Source organism: Acanthaster planci, linkage group LG02 (assembly GCF_054643075.1).
Source record: "Acanthaster planci isolate LZ-2023a linkage group LG02, COTS_SCS, whole genome shotgun sequence".
NCBI lineage: Eukaryota > Metazoa > Echinodermata > Asteroidea > Valvatida > Acanthasteridae > Acanthaster > Acanthaster planci.
The window spans coordinates 5,712,700-5,736,003 of record NC_141778.1 but is presented as its reverse complement, the minus strand read 5'-3'; the positions used below and the strand labels follow the sequence as shown (position 1 = coordinate 5,736,003).

The 23,304-nt window shown below is 41.3% G+C and overlaps 2 protein-coding genes across 8 annotated transcripts in view; both read left to right on the top strand.

Moving 5' to 3' along the window:
• The first annotated feature begins 96 nt into the window (after positions 1-96).
• On the top strand, positions 97-13,976 carry LOC110986227 (arylsulfatase B-like). Of its 6 annotated transcripts, none has more exons than XM_022247938.2 (9): positions 97-246; positions 3,037-3,133; positions 4,742-5,342; positions 5,838-6,024; positions 7,675-7,835; positions 9,179-9,386; positions 9,781-9,871; positions 10,725-10,888; positions 11,178-13,976. In XM_022247938.2, exons 3-9 carry the CDS (start codon positions 4,860-4,862, stop codon positions 11,444-11,446), a joined length of 1,563 nt encoding a protein of 520 aa, XP_022103630.2. In that variant the 5' UTR covers positions 97-246; positions 3,037-3,133; positions 4,742-4,859; the 3' UTR covers positions 11,447-13,976. The 6 variants fall into 6 exon arrangements, with proteins under 6 accessions (XP_022103630.2, XP_022103623.2, XP_022103625.2 ...); XM_022247931.2 differs by having other exon boundaries at positions 9,781-10,033; XM_022247932.2 differs by lacking the exon at positions 97-246 and adding an exon at positions 336-725 and having other exon boundaries at positions 9,781-10,033.
• A 354-nt stretch (positions 13,977-14,330) lies between these two features.
• LOC110986216 (short transient receptor potential channel 7-like) overlaps positions 14,331-23,304 on the top strand; it is a 43,220-nt gene continuing 34,246 nt past the window's right edge. The window contains exon 1 of one of the 2 annotated variants that reach the window (XM_022247913.2): positions 14,331-16,931. In XM_022247913.2, coding sequence (XP_022103605.2) covers positions 16,891-16,931 — 41 coding nt within the window. In that variant the 5' untranslated portion in view covers positions 14,331-16,890. Of the gene's footprint in view, positions 16,932-23,080; positions 23,203-23,304 lie in introns of those variants that run through there. The other variant, XM_022247914.2, reaches the window with a different exon arrangement.

Here is a 23,304-nt window from a genome sequence, read left to right as displayed (position 1 = left end):
CTTTTGTTATTCAAACGTTTTATCCCCGCGCCATTTCAATTGCAAATGAACACAACAAAAGGTTCCCGAGGCTGAATAAATTACTTTCGTGGTCGCTTCACCCAGGCGTGCAGGAGAAAATGCTGGAGTATTCGCACATAGCCAATACAACAAGTAAAGCGAATCATGTACACGTATACGTATGGTTTTATGTACCTCACTGTTCACGTGCAGATCGGTTGGATGAATTGACGAAAGACCGCTAAGGTATTTGTGTTATTTTATTCACGTCTTTGCCTTTACAGAGGCCTTTGTAATAATTTTGTTACTTAGTGAAAAATGTATAATATAGTGGATACTGTCGAGACGTCTGGCCGAGAGTCTTTAACGTCATTTATAAGGTTCGGTCAGCTTGCTGGACCTTTTGGTTGTATTGTTATTTGTATTGTAATTTAGTTAATTACTAAGGGGTTCATTGCAGTCGACTGTTGTGAGTAGAGGAGACTAATGGTGTTTCTGGATGCTTAAAGGAAAGATTGCCCTTTGTTAAGGACGCAACTCCCTCGCCTTCGCTTTAAAAAAAAATCGACTGTGCATCGGGCCAGTATAAGTAGGCCTACATGCACGTGTAAGGTAGTCCAGAAAGGAGGTCACGTAGAACGTGCGTCATATGTATACCCACGTTGAAGAGACAAGACATGGGAAGTTGAAACTCGAACCGCAGAAGAATGGATAGAAACATGGCGGTAAGAAACTGATAGAATAAAGTATAAATATTTAGGACATGCACATGATGCACGTTGTGCTAAAGCAGTGACTTCCCTTTCCGTCTGCCCTTTTTGCTCACTATCTGTGTGGACTGGGGGAATAAGGATCCGTGGTGCGGTCCACAAGATTAACAAGTCAACCGTATTGCATACTGATTAATGCAATGCTGTTTATGATTGTCAGATGAGTTATTGATGAACCAACTGTGTTGAATAGTTATTTCAATATACAGAGGAAACATTGACAGATGCCCTGCTTACGTGGTTTATTATTTGGACAGCACGCAATAATTTGACATAAGGCGCCAGAGGCACAGTACTGAAACAATTAACACGTCGGCAATTGATAGGCCAATATTCGCTCTCGACACAGTCAAACAAGCTTGTTTTAACAATGACACGTCCAAGGTCCATTCCGACAGTTGCAATTCTTACTGGGTTAAGGGGTAACAGAAATAGAAATCATTTAGTTCACGTGAAGTATTTCAAAATAACAATAAATGCGTAACCATTTCAAAACATCGTAAATTTAATGTTTACCCCATTAATTGCATTTCCCCGCCCACAAAAAATCCCCTTTGGGCTGTTTGCGCTCCCCGGCTGATTGGATGACGTTATCGCCAAAACGCTGACATGTACAGTGTACATGTACATTGCGCAAAAGACCACGTTGTGTTTGATGTAGCTTGGCCCACAGGCAAACACTGTGTCAGTTCAGGGTAGAAATTTAAAAAGCCACAGTCCTACCGTGTATTCTTGAACGGAGACATTGTTTGCCTGTAGGCCAGTGACTATATGCATGCATGACTTATAGCCGTTGCCTTTTATATGTAGCTTTAAAGGGTAGCTTCAATTTGTTTCAATTTGTGACAAGACGAACCTTCAGAATGCACATTTGTATCTCAGTTGACCTAATTTTCAACTTTTGTTACTTTTTAAAAGGGTATTTCACTACCTCTTTTGCTTTTATGCTAATGAGATTTCCACATTCACTAAAAAAGCTGTAGAATTCGTGGAACAAACTTTTCTCTTCTCTGCTGATCTGTTGTTGTGTATGCATGTGGCAGTAACCAAGCATCAGTCCCTTTCACAGAAGTAAATTTTGAGTTCACAGGAAAAACCTATGCACTGAACTAAGTCTTCCCTCAGTTATCCAGGAAATCAATGAATAATGGTGTTTAGATAACAGCACTTTTCAGTGCATTTAACCAAATACCTTTATTATTGTGACCAACTTTTCATACACTGAAGAGGAGTGTAAAGTTGAAGAAAAATGGTGTCTAAGAAAAACTCATTGCAGCTACACTTTTAAGCCTGGACCCATGGAAGACAGACATCTCGAGTGTGACGCAAACTTTCATCAAATCTACCACGAGTTTCCACATCTTTGACAACACTGGCTTTCACAGTGCACTGATTGCTGAACTTTGGGGTGGCCGAAATCCGGGGGAAAAAAACAAAAACAACTCTTCATCGGGAAAATAGAGAAATTTAATCAAGCTTCACCTTAATGTGGGAACCAAGCTGTTCCACCTACTCCATATACTACGTCGCCCCCTATAGACCTTTGATATCACAATCGTGCAGGACCGCCATGTGTTGTGACGGTAATGAGTGGATAGTGTGATGGTAATCTATTATTCAAGACAACCAAGTATGCAGCGTTCGCACGTGTACGTGGTTGAAGCTGCATGCCGACAGAAATACACGCGATCACCGTGGCCAAGGCGGTCCACACGTGGTGGTATTGTTTACATTCAGTGCAATCCAGTCACGCGGGTGAAAAAGGTTTATTATTGCCTGAAGTTGCTCAAGCTAAAGGGTTGTTAATGTGGGAAATCATTATCAGCTTGAGTATTAAAACGTGGGTTCATTCTGCACAAACTTGCTCTTCTGTTGAAAAACTGTCAACAACCCTGCAATGCACACTGAGAACAAAACTGTAGCTCAGCTACCCACCAGGTTGACCACCAGAGACTATACAACCTTGGCGGAGTGTGTTCATGGACCATTATTCATTACACCAGGTTGACCACCAGAGACTATACAACCTTTGCGGAGTGTGTTCATGGACCATTATTCATTACACAGGCGCAATCACCATTCAATCATTGTTCACACCGTTAGGACGTTTTACGCATCTTTCATTAAGCGACATAAACGATAAAACTTTGCGGTCCAAAGAAAAGGCCGTAAACAGAATAACAGTTACACTCTTTGAATGCGATTTTGCAACTCATTTAGCTCCACTTATTAAATCAAAATGTTGGTATCCCATTATGTGATCCAGATCTGCCAGTGAATCATGCGACGTTCTCTGGAGTGCGGTGCAGGCGCTGGACAGGGTGCCCCATTCCTCCAGGCTGAATGAACTGACGTACGCCAAGGTGAACATGTGTAACATTTTGGATTCTCAGCACACATAAAGCTGGCAAGAAACCTTTTTACAGATATTAATGCAAATAATATCTGCACGAACCTCGTAATCCATATCTTAAACTTGGATGCCCACCAACTGGGGCTGGAATTAAGTTTGTTCAGTGTGCAATATTCACGCTTTTGTATACAGTACCGTCACATTCATGCAGTTCAGTTTAATGGCCATCACTGTCATGCAGCCGTCTGGGGAACACAGTGACATTTAGTACAGTAGATTTTGGAGATTTACATGCATGAAAACGTATCTTTTGAATTCGCCACCTTCAGAACAAAAAAAAATTCCTATTTGTTTCCTTTTTTCCATTTTGCATGTCTTTAGTGTTATTTAGCACGGGTTGAGTTACCCAAGGAGCGTCCACCATGGTACTTTTTTCTCTCTTTTTTCTCTGTCCATCAGCAAGTAGTATGACTAACTGAAATCAATCTACATGTACATGTACACGGAGCCTTTGCAAAACAGGCTATATAGCTCCTGTTCTTTACACAATATGCACGGTCAAAGTCCACCGTCGTCCATAGTGCATGCATGCCTCATACATAGAGTGTTCATTACTTACACCGAACTGTAATGGACCCCTAGCCCTTAAGCCGACCTAGATGTACTTCCAATGTGTGGACTCTGATGCAGGGGCACATACATACAGATGTTTTGATTTAACCAATAAGGTACAGGGCGGGCACGACTTTTGCCTACCCAGCCACGCCAACTGGCGTTCATGGGGTCCAATTTAATACCAACAAGCCTCAGTAGTCAGGGCCGATAGCCCGACAGGTAAATTTGTGCCCATTGCTATACATGTACATGTATCTGGAAGCTGCCTTAGGAATGGTACGGAAATCTCCTTTCGCGGTATGAAAACGTACTGAACTGGCTCCACGCGGCGTAAGATTCGCCATTCGCTGGGGCAGGTTCCAGCGGCCTGTTGAATCAAGTCAGAGTTCTACTTGTTGCGATTTCCCCCGGCTGGAGACGACGAGTCGGGAGCATGGTTCATAAAAGCTGGAGTCTTGTTCTTTTTGAAAGCAGCTCGTTTCGCAAGTTGTTGGCTTTCCTGACCCTGCTGAATGCCGTAAGCTTATTGTTGGCGTCGGTCATCAATTTCTTTATTGTCATGGGTCATGTTAACCATAAATAAGGGAAATATGACCGCCAACGGAATCATAAAGCGTATAAAATATGAAACGATGATCCTGCGTTTGGCGAGTCGCATGTTAGGTTTTTATACTCTTTCAATGAAGAGCAACCCTTAGGAAAGTGACGACGACAAAGCAAACTATCCTCATGTAGCTGGTCGTCTGCTTCGACTGACCTTAAAAAGTCACTTTGGCATTTCTAATTGTGCGTGCGCTTTTCAAGATATGCAAAATCACTTAGCTGTGCCAACGAAATTAGCGGCAAATTACTGTTTTAATCACATTTGAATATCGATACCTTCACATTGTACCACCTTTCGTGAGTATTTTTAAGCTTGGACTTACTTTGCGTGCATGTATCTCCTTTGTCTGTAGACACGGGATATATTAAAAGTTCATTTAATTTCCCTTTTTTCCTGTAGTGTCAGCATCGTGCATTGGATCGTAACTAATTTATGAAGAGTGCAACCCAGACACTGAGTGACAACAGGATAGTCAGGTCCAAAACACATTCCCTCAAATCCTGTTCAGGGTTTCAGCATGTCTTTAACCACTGTATGCAAACGTTGGCTGGGAAGGTCAGGAGTACTCGGTGGAAGAAAACTCCTGTTTTTACTTTCTTTGCTGCTGCTGATGATGGCAGGTTCGTGTTTGTTCTTTAACGAATTTCTTGATATCCGGAGAGACGAAACCAAGCACAGCTTGCGTCAAAATAGCAGAATCATCGCCAACAAGACCAATATTTTCAAAGAGAGTGTTGGTAAGCCAATATCTGCAAACTCTACCCGGGAAAGTATCGACGCGTCCACATCTCATCATTCGACAAATCTAAGGAGGAAACAACCTAATATAGTCTTTATTCTTGCTGATGACTATGGTTACCATGACATTGGTTACCATGGCTCTGTAATCAAGACACCTGTTTTGGACAGACTTGCCGCAGAGGGCGTGAAACTTTCCAACTACTACGTTCAGCCGATCTGTACCCCAACGAGAACGCAGCTAATGACCGGAAGATATCAGGTAAAAGTCACTGGTACCCTTGGATCCGTCCTCATCAATCTATGGCAAGTGACTTAGTTATTTCATTTTGATAAAAGTAATGCAGTCAAGTCAAATTAAATAAAATCTCGGAGTGCAGGGCCAGCGCGTTGATACCTATGACGCAGTCTCTAGCAGCTTTCTGGTAATGGTAAATAAGATTCACATCATGCAGTTAAAACATATTGAACTGCACCGAAATACCTTTTTAGCAAAACAAGCGTTGAACATCACTTTCATTGAAACACAGAGGTGCATTTTCAAGGGTTGTGTCTCAGAAAAATTACGTTGCATACACCCTTCAAGCTCACCCCAAAGTCCAGATCGCGAAAAGCTGCAATGTGTTTGCTAGCTTATTGCTTATTAATACGCCACTATTGTAAGCATACTTCTGGAGATGCTGATTAAATAAACACAGGTTAGCTTAAAACACGGTGTTTTGATTTGATATTATTTCCACTTTCTTCTGTCACTTAGATTCACACCGGATTTCAACACGCCGTCCTTTACCCTACTATGCCAAGTTGTCTTCCTTTAGATGAAATCACAATTGCACAAAAATTAAAAGAAGCGGGCTATTCTACCCACATAGTAGGCAAATGGCATCTTGGATTCTACAAGAAGGCCTGTTGGCCAACACGACGGGGCTTCGATACCTTCTTTGGTGAGACATAACCAGCTGATTGTTCAATTCCCTTCTACCGTTCAGTATCCGCCTCGAGCTGAAGCACTCTCTTATCGGCTGAAAAGAGCCATATTGGTTGGGAATGTTCATTTGTTGGTACCGATGCGACCGTGCATTTCCTAGTCGTTCGTAAAGCAGTGAAGTTCAGTTCCGGCCAAAGGAGCCTCAGTTGCTAAGAAAATTGCACCCTCTTGTTTCCCCCGTGTAGTAACTGATTATTCCATGTCTTTGTATACGCAGTAAAAATGGGGTCCCAATATGCTCATGGAAAGCTCCGTTACGGTACAAGTCGATGCTGTTTTACCAGCTAGATGCGTTATATCTGGAGTGTTACTGTGCGCAAGACAGCGACGTGGTCAGGGCATATTTCTATGGGTTTTCTGTGGATTATTGCGTTTCGGTTTGCAACCAGACGCGTAGGCCTACCGTATGTGCATTCGTGGTGTTGCATTCGGCCCAGACAGTTTAAAAAGAGTTTTGACAAGGGTTCACAAACGTCTTAAAAGGTGTCAATCTAAATTTTCCATAAATGTTCAAGTCAAAACAACAGAAATAAGAGCAATGTTATTGGGAAGTGAGTCCTACAATTTTTGGCCTAAATCTAGTCTTATTCAGTTTACCTTTCACATCATCACACACCGGTCACAACGTGAAGAATTTTGCACAGTTTGCAGAACCTAAAACACACGCTGCGAAAATTGTGGTGTTAAAATCAACACATTTTGGTGTTATCAGATAACCACACCATGGGGTGTTCCTTTAACATCGCTGGTGTTACTTTGCACACCTGAAAGTGTTACAATGTGCAGGCGTGGCATACATAGTGTGGACCTTTGCACAAAAGACGCCCACATAATGTAGGGTGTGATGGCGTTGTGTGGACTCGCACACGTCCACACAATGTTTTCCCCTCTCTGAAAAACAGTTTCAGGGGCATTTTGGGGTCAAGGTTATCCGTGGTAAAATGAAAAGGGACAGTCCAGGAAATCATCAAAAATCCAGCTCGAAGGTGTTATCCTAGTTGGAAAAAAGGAGCATTTTCCTCAAGTTTCCTTAACCACAGAACAAAGGGATGTCCACACTATGTATGCAAAACAGGTACGTGTGCACTGGGGGTGTCAAAAGTAGCACCAAATAACAGCAAACGTTTTAACACCAGTGAAAAGTGTTGGTGTAGTTCTCTTAAAACACCGGGGTGTTAAATTTAACACCCTAGTTTTTGCAGTGCAGCATTAAAATCGATTGATGCGGGGAAGTTGGTCACCACATCATTGTGCATGTACTGTAATTGTGATTGACTGACTACTGTGGAGAGGTGTGAACGAAATTGACCAAGAAGGACAGTTGCTTACCCCAAGAATTTTGATTATCATATATTTAAAAAGCATCAATTACTTTCTTGGTTTGTTTCAAAATTATTTACACCTACACTTTATCAGCATTCGCTATCGTATTTCCACACGTTGATCGTAAAAGCGGACAGTGCACGTCATAGGCAAACACTTGGTGGCTTGTTGCCTCGTGATAGCCAATTAAATTCAAGCTAAAGATTTTCCCTGCTTTCTGAAGTATTACATGCATTTAAGTATCGTTGTTGCTGATGTCAGGTTTTTGTGTGTCCTTTTGCAGGATTTTTAGAAGGCAGCGGCACTTACTACTCGCACATGAGGGGGTCATTCTATGATTTTAGAGACCAAGAGGACGTAGCTTGGCAGTATAAGGGGCAATATTCAACTCATCTCTTTGCGAAACGAGCACAGGAAATTATAACCAAGCATGACAAAGAAAAGGTAGTAACGCCGTACAACTTGGTATTACAAATTACAGTTCGTGTTACCAACCTCCTTCCCCGAACACCTTTGTGATTACTCCACAAGAAATCCATTGGCACATGTTTTTTCATTCAACTTTTTAAAGGTACCAGTCAAGGGCCTTAACTATTGAACCCTCTTGCTGGTTCGAATTCCTGATTGCTTGGCTGAAGAGCAATCACGAGGGGACACTATCATTGTCAAGACGACGCACGGACGTTAATTCTGATATTTAGTGCCCAATTGGGCACTATGCATGTACCCAATTTTGGCCCGGTTATAGTACCCCAAGTATTAAAACCGTGAAATTTTCTAACGTCATAATTTGGAACGGAGGTTATGCATGGCAGCCATCGTCCCGGTCAGTGCTTTTTATGGGGGAGGTGCCAAAAAGATCTACTCATGCGCATCCCTATTGAACAAAATTCACTGACAGGGAAGGTAGCTGCCATGCGTAACCTGGGATTTCGGCGCATTGACGTACACTACAACCTCATTTCTGGTCCATTATGTGTATAATGTAGAGGGATAACTCTGCCGCCGGATGATAAACGCGACGATCCATGGAAGCAGTTGAAAAGATTTGGGAAACTGAGAGTGAGAAATGTTTATTCCCGGTCAAGTTCTTCAACGATCCCCCCTCAGAGGTGTTCTTTTTTCGAGAGTGTCCTTTACTCACAAGTACTCTCTCCCTTGAGGGCTCTGCACTGACGCACGTACGGTTATAACTGTGCCGCCAAAAAAGACCGCCACCCTAGTGCCCGCCTTAAAGGTCGCTTCTACCAGAGATGGTGAGCATAGTGACCTAACTGTGCCTTCTTCAAGTCTACATCTGTCTACATGTACAATGTATATGCCGAGGTGTTCTGTTTTCGTTCCATTGGGGCTGTGCTGTTGTCGAGTCCATTACCAGTCCATCCCAGTTCACCTGGTCAAAAGCCAAGTCAGAAGCTACACGAATTCAAATTAACTTGGACAAAAATACACCTTTTTCGTTGTTCAACATGTAACTTTTGACTGGTCGTGTGAAAATGTTTCTGACTTGACTTGATAAAGGCACTTGTAGTAGGACTTGCGATGAACTGCATTGGGGGTTGTATATGGAAAAAATCTTTTTGTCATCAAGGAAGTAGAGCTTAAAGTGTTAACTTATACTGTACAATTGTGTCTATGGTATAAGATATCATGAAAGCGGAGAAGGAACCAGCATGGTTATATATTAAAGCAGGTAGCTTGTAAAGGTCATTTCTCTAACAAACGTAAGGATCAGAACCGCTACTGTTAGTAATAAAAAGACTTTCTGATGATCTTTTTTCTTCCAGCCGTTTTTCCTGTTCGTGTCAATGCAAGCTGTCCACATCCCCCTTGAAGTACCCGAATCATACGTGCGTCATTACGCACACATCAAAGACAAGAAGAGGCGGACCTATGCGGGGATGACGACATGCATGGACGAGGCTGTCGGGAACATCACGACAACGCTGGACGAACTTGGTCTCTGGAACGATACATTGCTAATATTTTCCACAGGTATACGTTTTGGTACGGATTTGACGTGTATATTTCAACACATTAATCCTCTACTAAGGAGAGCAGGAGTTTAAACAAAAGATTAAAGCTTGTAAATGCATTGCAAGGTGTCACGCTTTTTAAGATGATATTCGCAGAATAAACTTCAGGACGTCTTAACTTTCTAGAGTGAGCTTTCTCTAAATTGCAAAGGAAGTTCATTCAAGACAATTTAATGGAACCTCTGCAAAGTGCCATTTTCATTAAGAAAAGTGCAGTTTGACATTTGAATGACAAAGTTCCGATTGTCAAACCTTTTATTAGTTCAGGCTTGCTGTTAGTATCCACCTTTGCGTTTTTCATATACACAATAATTCATGGTCGTTTAAAATATGTGTGTTTGTCTTGTGCTCAGATAATGGAGGGGCACCTGAAGCAGGCGGGTTCAATTGGCCGCTACGAGGGAGGAAGAAAAGCTTATGGGAAGGCGGTGTCCGTGGGATTGGGTTTGTGCACAGTCCGTTGCTAGACACTCACGTTAGAGGCACTGAAAACAATGAACTCATCCACGTTAGCGATTGGTTTCCTACGCTCGTATCGGGTCTGGCAGGGGGAAGTTTGAATGGTACCAAGCCCCTTGACGGCTACAATCTGTGGGAAACCATTAGGTAAGACTCAAGTAGCAGCGTATCCAGCTTTTGGTGGGGGGGGAGCAAATTCAAAACCAAATGCGGCTTTGGTTGGAAAAATCGAAAGCCTTACTCATGTTCCCTAGGCTTTTATTTGTGGTGTTGTTTTCTCCGTGTTTGGTGCTAATATTTGATGAATAAATATATTCCTTTCTTCCCTACTCACCTATGAAGTATTCTTAGTAAATAAAATAATAATCCATCCGGGGGGCAAGTCGCCCCCCCCCGCTGGAAACGCCAATGGACTCGAGGTATGCAAGATGTAAAGCAGTCGCTTAGTTAGGATTTACTCCATTGTCGTCGTTACAGTGATGATTATTACATTGTGGGTGTTGATCCTGAAAGGGGTCGATAAAAGTGGAGGTTCCTTTTACCCCAAAATTGTCCTTTTTTACCCCTTCATGGTGCCACATAGAAATTTCATTTGTAAACTTGGAGAAGTAACACGATTTACATTGTTCAAACTGCTCCCACAAATGCCTGTATGTGTAGTCCAAGCAGTCCTGTAGGTTATTGGCTCTTTTAGTACAATCTGTTTCCGCGGCTCCTTTTCATTTCAAATCAGTGATAATGGGGTTACATTAGAAAAAAAGAATGGGTAACATTGGGTACCTCTTGAGCAAAGGCATTGATGTTTCCTTAACAAAATTATTGTTTTTCAATCCACTAGGTCAGGTGCACCCTCGGCTCGCAAGGAAATCTTGCATAACATTGACCCATTTGAAGGTCACAAACCTCCTTTCAGTGATAGTCTCTACAACAATTTGACGTTTACGCCATCAATACGGGCTGCCGTACGGGTTGGAGACTGGAAACTCCTGACAGGACCTGTTGGTAAGGAATACTTGCTTTCATCTTAAACTGTGCTGATTCGATAGCAGCATTTTTAGGGAGTTATACCAAAGCTTCCTTTTTGACATCTTTGCATAACAGTGCATTTTGAATTATCACATTTTCGAGGTGTTTTTAAAATCACATTAATTCCACTTGAGGGAAGTTCAAATGCGGAGAGAGTGTGCGTGTTGTGCTTGTTTCTTGGTAATCACTTGGGACCGTGATAAGAAATACAGAGCATCGTGTCGAGTAAACTTGTTTTTCTGGTTCTGTAATATTTCCTTGAAAGGCGCTGGCCACTGGACCCCTCCACCAGAATCTGGAAAAGCAATGACACACTCTACAATGAAACCCGAGCAAAATATCTGGCTCTTTAACGTTAGTGATGATCCGAACGAAAAAAGTGACCTGTCCGAGGAGAGGCAAGACATCGTGAAGAAACTCATGGGGCGCCTGCAGGATTATTTCAGCACCTCAGTTCCCGTATTGTACCCAGACTCAGACAGTAGAGGAAATCCCAGGAGGTTGGGTGTTAACTACTGGACAAACTGGATGTAAAGATGGCGTCCGTCCACAGAGAAATCGCTGTCATGATTTTAATTTTGTTGTGAAATCGGTCTTTCCAGTCAGAAAATTCGCGGAGATCGACAATAGGTAAGCAAAAGGAGCCTGTAATATGAATAGCGCCACCTACAATCGTCTGTCTTGAACAGCGCCTCCGAGCTCCTGATGACGGATGAAATTTAGCTACTTGGCTTTGTATTTCAACAGCTTATTGTGTCAGCACCATGATGGTCCCTCAATCAGCCTCCCCATTAGTGGTCAAACCTCGCCTGTTTTTCCCTATTCTGGGCCCATTTATGGAAGCGCTCAACTTAGTTTTTACTGTGACTCAATGTGAAAAGCAATAGGTCCAAATTATTTTTTTCGAAATTAATGGCGGCAGATTTCAGTTACAAGCATGACATCATTACTTGCAAGAATTGGTGAAATCTATTTATAGCGCAAAAATCAAGGGAACATAGGTGATCCTGATACCAGGTACTCGGCTGAAGCCTGAGCCGAAGTAGTTCCGATCTCATGTTTTAAAGGAATGACATGTTACACTACATGTTACACTACTGAACTGAGAGCAGGCAGTTACGTGAACACGTACCGAGTAATAATATTTGAGCGAATTCCTTTTTACTTTTTTTTCAAAATGTTGTCTCGATTTAGAATTTCGCTCATTTCGGCGCGGCTCGTATAGTCCGGGGAAGGTTTAATGCGATAGCGGAGTGGAACGTTACTGTTTTCAAATTAGGGAAGGTACTGTTATTTTACATTTCAATCTCACGGTAAAATTAACGTAAACCTTAAATAACGAAAACATGAATTATTATTAATTTTTGAAAGAAGTTTACAAAACACCTTTTCCGAAAAATGAAAATTAAACCGTGTTTACCTCTAACAGTCCTAAATTCTCCAATTCCATTCTGATTTTATATACACTCTAGGGTGTTAGGGTTAAAGAGGCACAGTGTTTTGCCTGTATTTACAAGGACACCATTAAAATTATTGCGTTGTCATTCTAAGCACAGCTAGCTTTTCTGCTTGGTAAGCTTTTGAGGTAGGGGGCCTATTTAACCCGATCTCAGTAAAAACAATCCCATCTTTTTCATTGGATGTTTCCTTGAATGTTAGTGATATAATAACAAATTAATTGCCGAATATTATTGACAAAAAATTATCAAGTTTTTGATCCAAGACACGCATCTTTATTCATATTCAATCTGTTGTAAGCGTAGGGGAATGTGTGCCCTTTTCTCCAGGTTTTCCCGGCTATTTTAACACGATTTCCAATTCACAAATGTGTATTTTCGATGTCGTCTATTGAAACCGATGCAGGGTAATTTCAGTGTTTAATTTCGTCACTTGTCAGACAACTTCAAATGTCGATTTTGACGGCCGAATGCAACGCACACGTGTGTCATGTTAGGGCCTAATGGATCAATTTTTGTGTTCCAGAAAGTGAAACGCATGAATGCATCGTGTACGCAACGCACCCAATAACGTACACATGGGAAGGTACCCTTATTCAAAAACGAATTCGTCTTTCGTCGAACATTTTTATTATATGTTTGCACCATTTCGTCAAGCCTCTTTGCAATTCAGTAGAATGCATACGTCTCGGGGAAAGGGATTGTCACGAAACGAATTCTATTTCTGAATGCCGCCAGTCTGCAACCCCTGTTCAACTGTATATGACGAATATTCTCGACGTTTTCTTGAAATGTGATTGAGCAACAACTTTTGAAATTTAATGGTTAAAGAAGCAACCGTTTTAGGCAAGGCTGGGCTCGTTTTTTCTTGGACTAAATTGAAACTGTTATATAGTGTATTCCTTTGTTTTTGTCAAATTATGCAGTCTAAACATAGATTGTGGCATTGACACACCATGCATTTAAGTGCAACTGCAGTTGAAAAGTCATACAGAGATGCAAGGACGCCTATTGATCTGAATTTGTGAAATATTGATTACATGTAGTTGTTTTTAAAAGTTGATTTCGAAATGAGTGTGACGACCAAGTATCCGTCTATAATGTTAAATCTCCGGAGTACGATTTCAAAGTTTAGCGTTACAAACCCATCTGACGCGTATAGAGGGATTTCACATTAGCGCCGTGTGCGCATATCCGCATCAAAACCGAGGGTCTCTGTGTTGAACTTCATCGCGCGCACCCGCGGAGTCCACACAGTACATGCAGTATCCGGTTCGTAAGTGTGACACCAATTCAGTTTAAACCACGCCCACTGCACAAGATACACGACCATCGCAGGTACGTTAGTTCGCGGTAAATTGCCGTTATTTTTTCTTTTGATTTTACGTGTCTAGTCATCCTGAAAGAATCTTCCACAAAAATTTGCAGCCTGAAAAGTCTGAATTTAACATAATTTATGCATTTTGTGTCTTGGCTCCTTACTTTCAATCGTCTGACCGTATTAAGAATTGAAACTGACACATACAGCCTCGTTTTCAAACGCAGAAGTGCGCAGATCGACGCTAAAAGCGTCGTATTGGGATCCCTCTATAGATCCCAGGACTGAAGGTAACAGCAAAATTGTGAGGAATACACGTGTAAGGAGTTTTTCCCACACATTTACCCGTGCGTCATTTCAGTACGCCCAAAATGAAGCGCATTAGAGGTCATTCGAGAACAGCTATCCTCCCGATTTGAAGTACAACTTCATAGGCAAAGAATAGACAGGGTGGTTGGAAGCTTCTCAACTGGGCCGTTGCACGCGCCCAGGACACACGTGGTCATAGGGTCCCTCGCTGAACATGCATTAAGCCTTTGCGCGCAGGTGGTAATTTCCCACCGAAGTACCACAGACATAATACATTGTAAACGCATAGACCGCCAGACCGCATTCAAAACTACATGGACATTTCCTGATCTGTGCGGCGCTCGACTAAAATCAAAACTACGGGCAAATTCACCGCCTGGTATAGGGAATTTACGAACAGGTGAAGAATTCTGGCCATAAAATTCTATGAAGCCATTTTTCGATTATGAAAAAAATCTTCTATTTACTGAAACTGGCCCATGTAGACTCAAGACGTTGCCGTTGCGACATTTGAAAAGAAGAGATAGCGGTACGCTCTGCTATCCATCATTTTCCCTATGGTTGCACTACACCAAATACGCGCCCCTAGAAAACAGTGCAAAATCGGACCGAAATAGCGCCACCTGGGACTCTCGTGAAGAGGTTGGCCTCTGTTTTTTCACAGGATATTCAAGATTATTGCGAGAAGACCACTTTTCATTTGTTTCGATTTCATGGGGGTTAGCCACGAAAGGGTTTTTTTTTTTTTACTTCGTCTTTCAACAAAGATACCCCAAAAATAAGCGCTCCTTTCTGAAAGTTGTCGCCCGCCTCTATCCAAAAGAGGCCCGCAATTTGGGGCTTTTAGTGAAATAAATACCCTGAAGTGGAAGCGGTCAGTCCTTAATTCGGTATTTATAGAAATATTCCTATGATGCCTCCTGATTATGGCCTGTCTTATTGGGAAAATCCCGTGGGATAACAAAATATTAATGAGCTCGCGCGCAGAAATACAACCATTTGGTGGAATTGCACCCCTTTTGTTTGCTCATACTTTTCAAAATCACAGTTATACGCGCAAGACTATCGGTCTTTTTCGTGTTATGTCTGTGCAAAAGGACCGACGTTGCCTTGTGAAAACAAGCACTCTCTTGTTCTCTCCCGAAGCAGATCTACGGGCGCCAAAGGTCGGCCCAAGTCAACTGGGGCCGTATGCCGGTTCAATCAAACGCAATGAACGTATTCGAGCTAACTTGTTTCAGTGCACGCAAATGGCATTCCTTTTGAAAATATCGAGTCGGCTGCTTCCACGGGCGGGGAGGGTACCGAAGTTAATTAAATATGAGACTGGCAGAGTTGCCTCATCATGAGCATATTGGTTTATCAGGTTACCAACCAGCACTTTTTCTCGTACCCTGGTGAAGTTGGCTTCCCCATGAATTTTCTTTTTCCTATGTCCCCTATGTCTCATTTCGTCTTGGATGTTAATGTTTGTCATGTAAAGCACCATTAAGTGTGAAGAGTCAGATTGTAATATATAGTTTCTTCTTTGTTCTATGAAAAAGTCGAGGCGCCGGCTTAAAATGTGCTTTGTTGAATGGCAATTATTAATTAAGGGTAACTGTCTATCAATCATTATACGCAAGTACAAGCAAATGTACATTGTTTAAATATATAAATCAACTGTGAATAGTATCTGTAACCAGAAAAAAAAGATATATTCGTGGGATTTTAAATTGTTGCTATCACTACATTGTATTTAAATACAACCACAATACTAGCAGCATTATTATATATCACTGATAGTGGTGCATGTTGGTAAAGCTACAGTGTGTATTACGCTTAATATTAACACTCTTGTAGCAATACCTAACTGTTACGTAGTTTGGCTTAATGAAACTAGACATCAATTTATTCCAGACTAATTATGGTCCATTGCTTCATGTTTGCTTTGTCTTAACCACTGTAGTTGGCCATCATTTAGCACTTAAAAGCTTACAAAAAGCATCTCGACTTAGCATAGAGCACACGTGGTAAGAGCTGATTGGGTCGTTGCACCAAATTCATCCTAAGAGTAGCCTGTGTAAATGATGAAATACCTGTCAAGGGATACGGAGGTTGGTTGTATCATTAATCTCTAAAGACTGTCATTGTGCATTGTATATGCCATTGAACACAGCGCTTCTTGTAATTTCTCACAGCCAAGCCCATCAGTTTACAGTTCCCGATCGTGAAGCCTCATCTGGCATTATTTTAATTGGATGCAATGAAGTAACATTTTCGCCTTTTTCTTTGTAATGGGCAACTAAGTCGAAGATGTTGATAACAAATAGGAATGATTGAACATCCCAGCGTCTGTTTCTAGGCAACCGTTGACATTTATCAACGTCTTCATTGGTTGATGATTGTGACACCGTTTCTCCAGGAAGTTGCCTTCAGAAGAGACAACATCCGCGGAACGTGGATTGAATAACATACTTTCGATTGTGAGTGAATGTCCAAAACTACTAACGTGCACGACTGACCGTCAGATGAAGGCCAGGCTGATTAAACGTGCGTCGTGGCTTTTTAAATTCTTGTATGAAAACAACGGACTTGGGTACACTGACTTGCTCACGAATGCATGACGGCTGCAGTCTGCGCTCAGTGGGTGTTCAATTCTGACGAAACGTTTTACTGGTGGAGGGAGCGAGCGAGCGTGTTGGATATTTAATCAGGAGTGCAATGTGTATGAGTCTATGAAGTTGCGTTGTGTATGTAGTTCAATACTTCGGTCTTTGTTGGGAATCGTTGATCGACATTATGGTACTATCATTTCAATGAAAATTAAACGCCAGGGAGTATTGCGAATCGCCAGGAATATTGATGATACCTGACCAGGGCCACCGACCGAGGAAATTTGTCTAGCCGACAAGATGCCTTTTTCACCGAGAATGCCAGTGCACATAGCAACAAGGTACGGTAACCCCTGGTTTAAACAATGTACCCATTAAGATCAGTTGGATGTTAGGATTAAGACAATGGGTGCCGAGTTTCAACATGATGGCTTAACACAGACCATCGTGTTTTTATGCCAAATCTTGACATTGATACATGAAATGGATGAGGACGCTAGTAACAATTCTAAATCTAAGCTTTCAACACAAGCAAGTCAAATTTCGTCTTTGGTTCTTCCGAATGTTGTTAGTTTCAATTCATTCTGTATCCCACCTGCACACAATAATAATTATTATTATTATTATATTAATAAATATTTATATAGCGCACTTATCCAGAAAACCGATCAAGGCGCAATACATTATATTACTACCCCTGCTCACCGGGCCCATGAAACATTCCAAATACCATCTCAGCTCCCTAGGGAGAATACAGCTCAAGGCTGCCATTTCTGTGAAAAGCAGCTAAATTAGTCACAATAACCATCAACAGATGCGCATCTACTTCTGTCCATCCATGGCTTGTTCTTGTTATCTGTTTACCTGTTTTGCTCACGTGTTTGAACACAAAATGTCAAAATTATCTGAAATAAATACATCATCATCTTTAAAAGAACAGTCACACATGTCACGCATTTTGGACAACATATTAACTAGTCCTATGGATAAATTCCAAATAGATTTCGTTGTTTGAATGAGTACATTTACCTTGCCAACGAGATGTGGCATCACGATTAATACACCCTTTCTGTGTGGCATTATACAATATATTTTTCAATTATAGTATCCCTTCGGCATGTAACATGCATTTCGTGGATAGGTTTGGTTTTCTTTCAGGTAGACGCATTTTCTATGGGTGGTCCTTAAGTTTTGCAAATGACTGTACTTTGTATGTAAGCAGTGACTGAATAGCGTGTTTACAGATAGAAGACAAGGTTCGCAAAACTGGGCTTAACCTCAAAGGAGCAAATGTATATCCTGTCCCTCTAACAATACTAGTCATTTCAAGTCTACGAGTTGCCACCAGAAAAAAATATGAAGCGATGAAACTAACTGACTAAGCAGCGAAATAAAGTTACCAGGGGATTTTGCTTCAACCGGTTCTCATTTCAGAGTTAAATATGACCATTATAGTGTCTATTCGGTACAAGATATCAGCTTACCCGTATTTTTTTCATCGCCAATTTAAAAAGCAGGTACTAGTCCGATATTTTCATTCGCGTTTACGGGTGCATCAGGAAGACGTATGTACACTTTTTATTAACTTGCTGAGCGTATCTCGTCACTTTAATACGCCAAAAGGTAAGCTTAAAAGCAAAAATGCATGATAAGAAGACTTGGCACGTTTTATCTGATCGCCACAGTACTGCTTGCACTAACCCACGACACGGATAGATTCCATTAGGCTGATCATCATTTCGCCGCGGTGACATCTACCCCATATTGACATCGATCTAATGGAAGCGACCCATATCTGTGATTCGTACAGATATAATTGTCCTCCGCCATCTCCCTTCATCCAACTACAGATTTCTTTTCCGTAGGCAAACACAGAACAATGATCAAGCCAGAGTTGTTCCATAAATCTTTCCTTATTGATTTGTTTAAGGCTTTGGAGTGCTTCGGAAATTTACCTGGCGACATGTTGAATGGAATATTTGCAAACATGTGAAACAATGTTGTCCACATAAATCCGGTGAAATTCCAATCCCATTTTTGAGGACATCGAATAACATTTCTCTCAAGTGGTGCTGCTATGCCATTTGTTGGGACGAAATAACACACATTCCAAGCATGCCACTATTAACAATTCCAATCCGGTTAGTAAGTGTGATATCACTTCAGTTTAAACCACGCTCATAGCACATACACTGCACATAGAGTTCCGTGCATTGATAGCCGTTTACATGGAACTGTGGAACCGGAGGTGAACGCGCAAATCGTGTCTTGTCATCACTCACAAACCGGATAGAACTGAAAAAGATCTAAAAGTGCTGAAAACCCTCATGTTAGTGGATGGTTGTTAGGAAATTATCTAAGTGTAGGTTTACTCCATGCAGTATAAAAACACTGACCAATTTGGAAGACAATTACTTACCAAGGTATAGGAAGTCATGAGTGCATTCCTTTGTTGTCGATGGTGAAACTATTGATCCATTTTGCGCAGTTTTTGAAAGTGCTAGACTGACCTGTATCCTGCGACACGTCCCCTACTATCAAGGTCTGTAAAGTACATGTCGTGGTTTGTTTTTGGGGTGTCTTTAAAGGACGAAGGATCATTAGAAGACGTGTCAAGACAAAGAAATCCTGGCCTTCATTTCTATGATTTCAACCTATAACATCTGGTTGGAAGCATCCTTTTAAATGCTTAGGTAAAATTGATCCCAGCAAGTTAGAAATGAATAAACCTTCTCACTGCGTTAGTTGACAGACTGCATGAAAATAAAATCGAAAGAATCTAGATATGTTGGCGCTTTAGGAAAAAACAACTTCAGGCCTGTTTACTTTTCATTATTACGAAAATATTAATGTATTGGTAGATTATTGGCATTTCAACCTCCACATTCCCTTTCAAAAACATAAATTCCTTCTCTGTTAACCAGATTTCTCCGGTACAAGCAGGTAAGTCAGTAACTATGAGAGGGAAAGGGCGGAGCACCCCTTGCTCGAGACCTGTGCCCTTCTCCCCCTACCCCCCGCCCATCCCGCTCAGAAATTGGAAAAGGAAAAGATATCCAGTGACAGATAACTTTAGTCAATGTTTGAAATGTGACCAAAACCCAGAAATGCTCTCGTTTAGAAAATATGGGCCCGAGGTGTCCCCCTGCAAGATCTACGGCAGTCACACGCCACAGATGTACGGGCAACATATCAATGCATAGAACAAAAATCCGTAAACCGAGCAGCCCGCGCATGCACCATGCGCACCTACATGCCTCTCGAGGCTCCCACTGCGCGAATGATTTTTCTGTGCACAGTATATTCGAATTAGATTTCTTAGAACATCCACTTGTTGCCATAGTAACCTCAATTATTTGCAACCGCTGAGGGTAGACTGCTTCCATTAGAGAGGACGCCCAAGCGGCGCTGGTAATACAGTGTCATGACATCAATAATTCAGAGCGTCTTACGGCGAAACTGTTGTGGCATACACGTGCAAAACTCCCAGTGAGGCCAGCAGAAACCGTTTCCATCAAAATAAAAAAGTGGAAGAGCTGGTTGCTTGGAATGATTGTGACTTATAATCCATAGAGGGGGCTCATAAATTGTACACTGATCCTTTTTTTAGATCGCGGAACTGTGGAGTAGAGAAATGGAAAGGGTGGCTAAAACCTGTGTATAGTGTTGCGGTATTGAAACGCAACCTTGGATCGAAAAAAAACCTCTTTGTGCCTTCTATTATTCACCCTAGACCTAACCCGTTGAGCCTTATATTGTATCTTGAAAAAAGACAAAAACCTAGAAGTGTTTATAGAAGTATAAATACTTCTTCGCTTTTATGTTCCAGTCACAAATATTACATCTGTCTTGGCAATCGTGAATGCATGCAATCTCGAATAAGCCATTGTGTCGTTAGACTTGGAGTAAAAAGTGAAATGAAGGAATTACTAAACCTCCATAAAAGGGTAATTCTTTCCCAGAGGACTGATTTTCATCTTTGAATCAGTCATAGGGTGTGTGTTTAAATTTCCTATTTTCTTTGAAGGTTAGATGGTATATTGCACGGGTTTCATTTGGTTATCGGTTCTGACGTTCTGTATTATTAACAAACACGACGACGCCGTGCACATGTATACATTATGCAACAAGTCATACTACATGCTGTTGGCGTTGAACGAACACTTAGAGGGTACGGTCAATTCAACCGACGCCTCAATTTTTTATTTCGATTTCCAAGAAACATAAAAGTTTATTTCATTTTTTTCTTTTTAGTCAAAAACAGGACCTAAAACAGGACGGGGGATAGAGTTACCGGAGGTCGGTCGAGCGAGAGCCTACCGTAATACCTGTATGCCGAATCTCAGGGGTCTTAAGGGTCGGTATATTCACGGATATCTTGTTTTAAAATGCATATCGGTCTAGGATGAATAAATCTTTCAGATTATTAGGTGCTTGTTTGACTTTGATACACCACTAAGTTTGTGCATAACCCTACCTATATGGCGTTTGCAGTAAAACCTACGAGCATTTTTATCCCTACTCCATATATTTCCAAGGTTGTGAGAATAGCATTTCAAATCAGCGATCTTCATTAATGTATCAGTTTAAGATTTGTTTTCAAAGTACAAATGAAAAATGTATCCGGGAACCTCTTGCAGAAAGTTGATGTACGAGGCCCACAAAAATGAAAGTAACTGGTTTGATTGGTTGTAATGCTTCTATACCGTGTGTGAATCGGCCTGGAAATTATTTCAAAACATTTTTTCCCAAGAAAGGGCATTGTTGTCGGCCTACTTCTCTATGTGCCGACTTGACCATTTTTAAGACGCAGAATGCGGAGCAATTCCTGGTTTTATCTATCCGTCTTTACACGATCAAATATCAAGGTAATGAGGGTTTCCGAGGAAATTCGGCGATATCACGTTACGTCAAACTTCGGTTGTATTTTTTTCCCGCTATTTTTGGATAGCTTACTCGCTATTCATTTGAGAAAGATGTCGCTATAAATGGAATATCTGAACTCTTATATAATGGCATTCCACTCCAAAGACGTTAAGTTCTTGTGAATCTTCGGTTTTATTCTGCTTTCTTTTTCAAGTGAAGTTCTGCGTCGTTCAAACTGCCAAGGCATTGGGCAGTACCTGATCACTGCAAGCTGCAGCCTAACTCCGATGCATTGTTGTTTTATTGCTTTAGTTTTGCTTTTAATGTTTTGTTTGAGGCTTTCTAGTACATCAAAGGAATCGAAACGATCGATCCCAGTAACGTACGATAGGTTAAAACAACCATAAATGATTCATGACAACCTTATTGGTTGGGCCTTGGTGTCTGCGCAGCAAATTAGCGGGTTGTTGGTACATTCGAAATTGGCAGAATTTCAGATATTTCTGAAATAAAACGAGAAAGGACAAAGATGAGAAATTCAAATGAGTGTTTATTTAGCCAAAGCGACTTGTGGCAAAAGCGTATACATGTACTATACACATGTGCAGTTGGAGTTTAAGCAAGGGGACAGCGCCATTTCTGAGACCCTACTGTAGCCACTAAACAACCGATTTTCTTCCCTACAAAACTGATAGGGGCGGGCTTTTTCAGCATATTTTCAATCTTGCAAGCATGACGCATCAATACGTCAACCGCTAAAATGAAAAAAGTACACGTGTACATGTCCTCCGTGGAACAAATAAGGGCAATTATGTGAGTTTACAACGTCATCTGGCATTAAGTGGTTGAAGGCCAACTTCACTTGCTGGAGCCTATTTTATTCACCTGGTCCTACAGCAGACGCTACATGGGTCATTTATAGGCTTACGTACATTCGAAAAAAGAGGCCAATTTACAGTTAACTGTTTGAAAGAAATATCAAGCTCCAAACCCTAACTCTGGTCCTCAAATGCCAATTGAAAAACGTTATTTTTCCGCTTAATGAGTGCACAGGATATCTGAGTTTCTATGGGCGACCACGCTATACATGTACGTGTACATTTTATAAGACTGGATAATTTTCCTTGCAATCTAAGTGTGATGCAGAAACGTTCGGGATTTGATCACCTTAATTAATGTACCGATGAGGGTCACTTTTAAGTTGAAGACTGGACGTATGAAGATTACTACCTGATGGATTCGTGACAACAGAATTGCTCCATCAAGTTCCATCGAAATGTACAACTGCCTGCACATTCGCTTCCTTCATGGTGAGCGCGTCTTTTTATAATATTTTGAAGCACGCGTGAAATACGACGCAAATTGTACTTGCGTCATTTCAGAATTTAATTTCTACCAGCCTACATGAACCCCCTTTGCTGCAGGTCTTAATAACATCCATTTATAGTTCATGTCGCTGTCCTTCGGTCCTTAACTGATATTCTGATAATTGTTTTGCTAATAGCATATCATTAATTCTGGGCGACTTCATTTTCTTCTTGGTGTAATGCTACTGCGCTCTTTGCAGGTATGCAGTGAGTCGAATTATTAACAGAAAAAAAATCAATACTTGTCTGGCTGTGCGGTTGTAGCCCATCAGTTTTGCTGATGTTAGAAGCTTGGTAGGACGGGATTTGATTATAAGCTCTGTCCATACACTCTTGCAATGGCTGAAGGAGATAGGCCACTTCATCGGCGCTCTTCAGGGTAAGAAATGCAAAGGCTATAATATGAAAGCATCAACTGTTCATAGAAATTCAACCGGTAAATCTTTTGGACTTTGAGGATAAACAGTGATAGGGCTTTTCG

Bases quoted from the DNA above. Each gene is read 5' to 3' on its own strand.
- LOC110986227 (XM_022247931.2), top strand. From the start codon at position 4,860: ATGTCTTTAACCACTGTATGCAAACGTTGGCTGGGAAGGTCAGGAGTA. The intron at 5,343-5,837 runs GTAAAAGTCACT...TCTGTCACTTAG, and splicing joins TAATGACCGGAAGATATCAG to ATTCACACCGGATTTCAACA. The intron at 9,387-9,780 runs GTATACGTTTTG...TCTTGTGCTCAG, and splicing joins ATTGCTAATATTTTCCACAG to ATAATGGAGGGGCACCTGAA.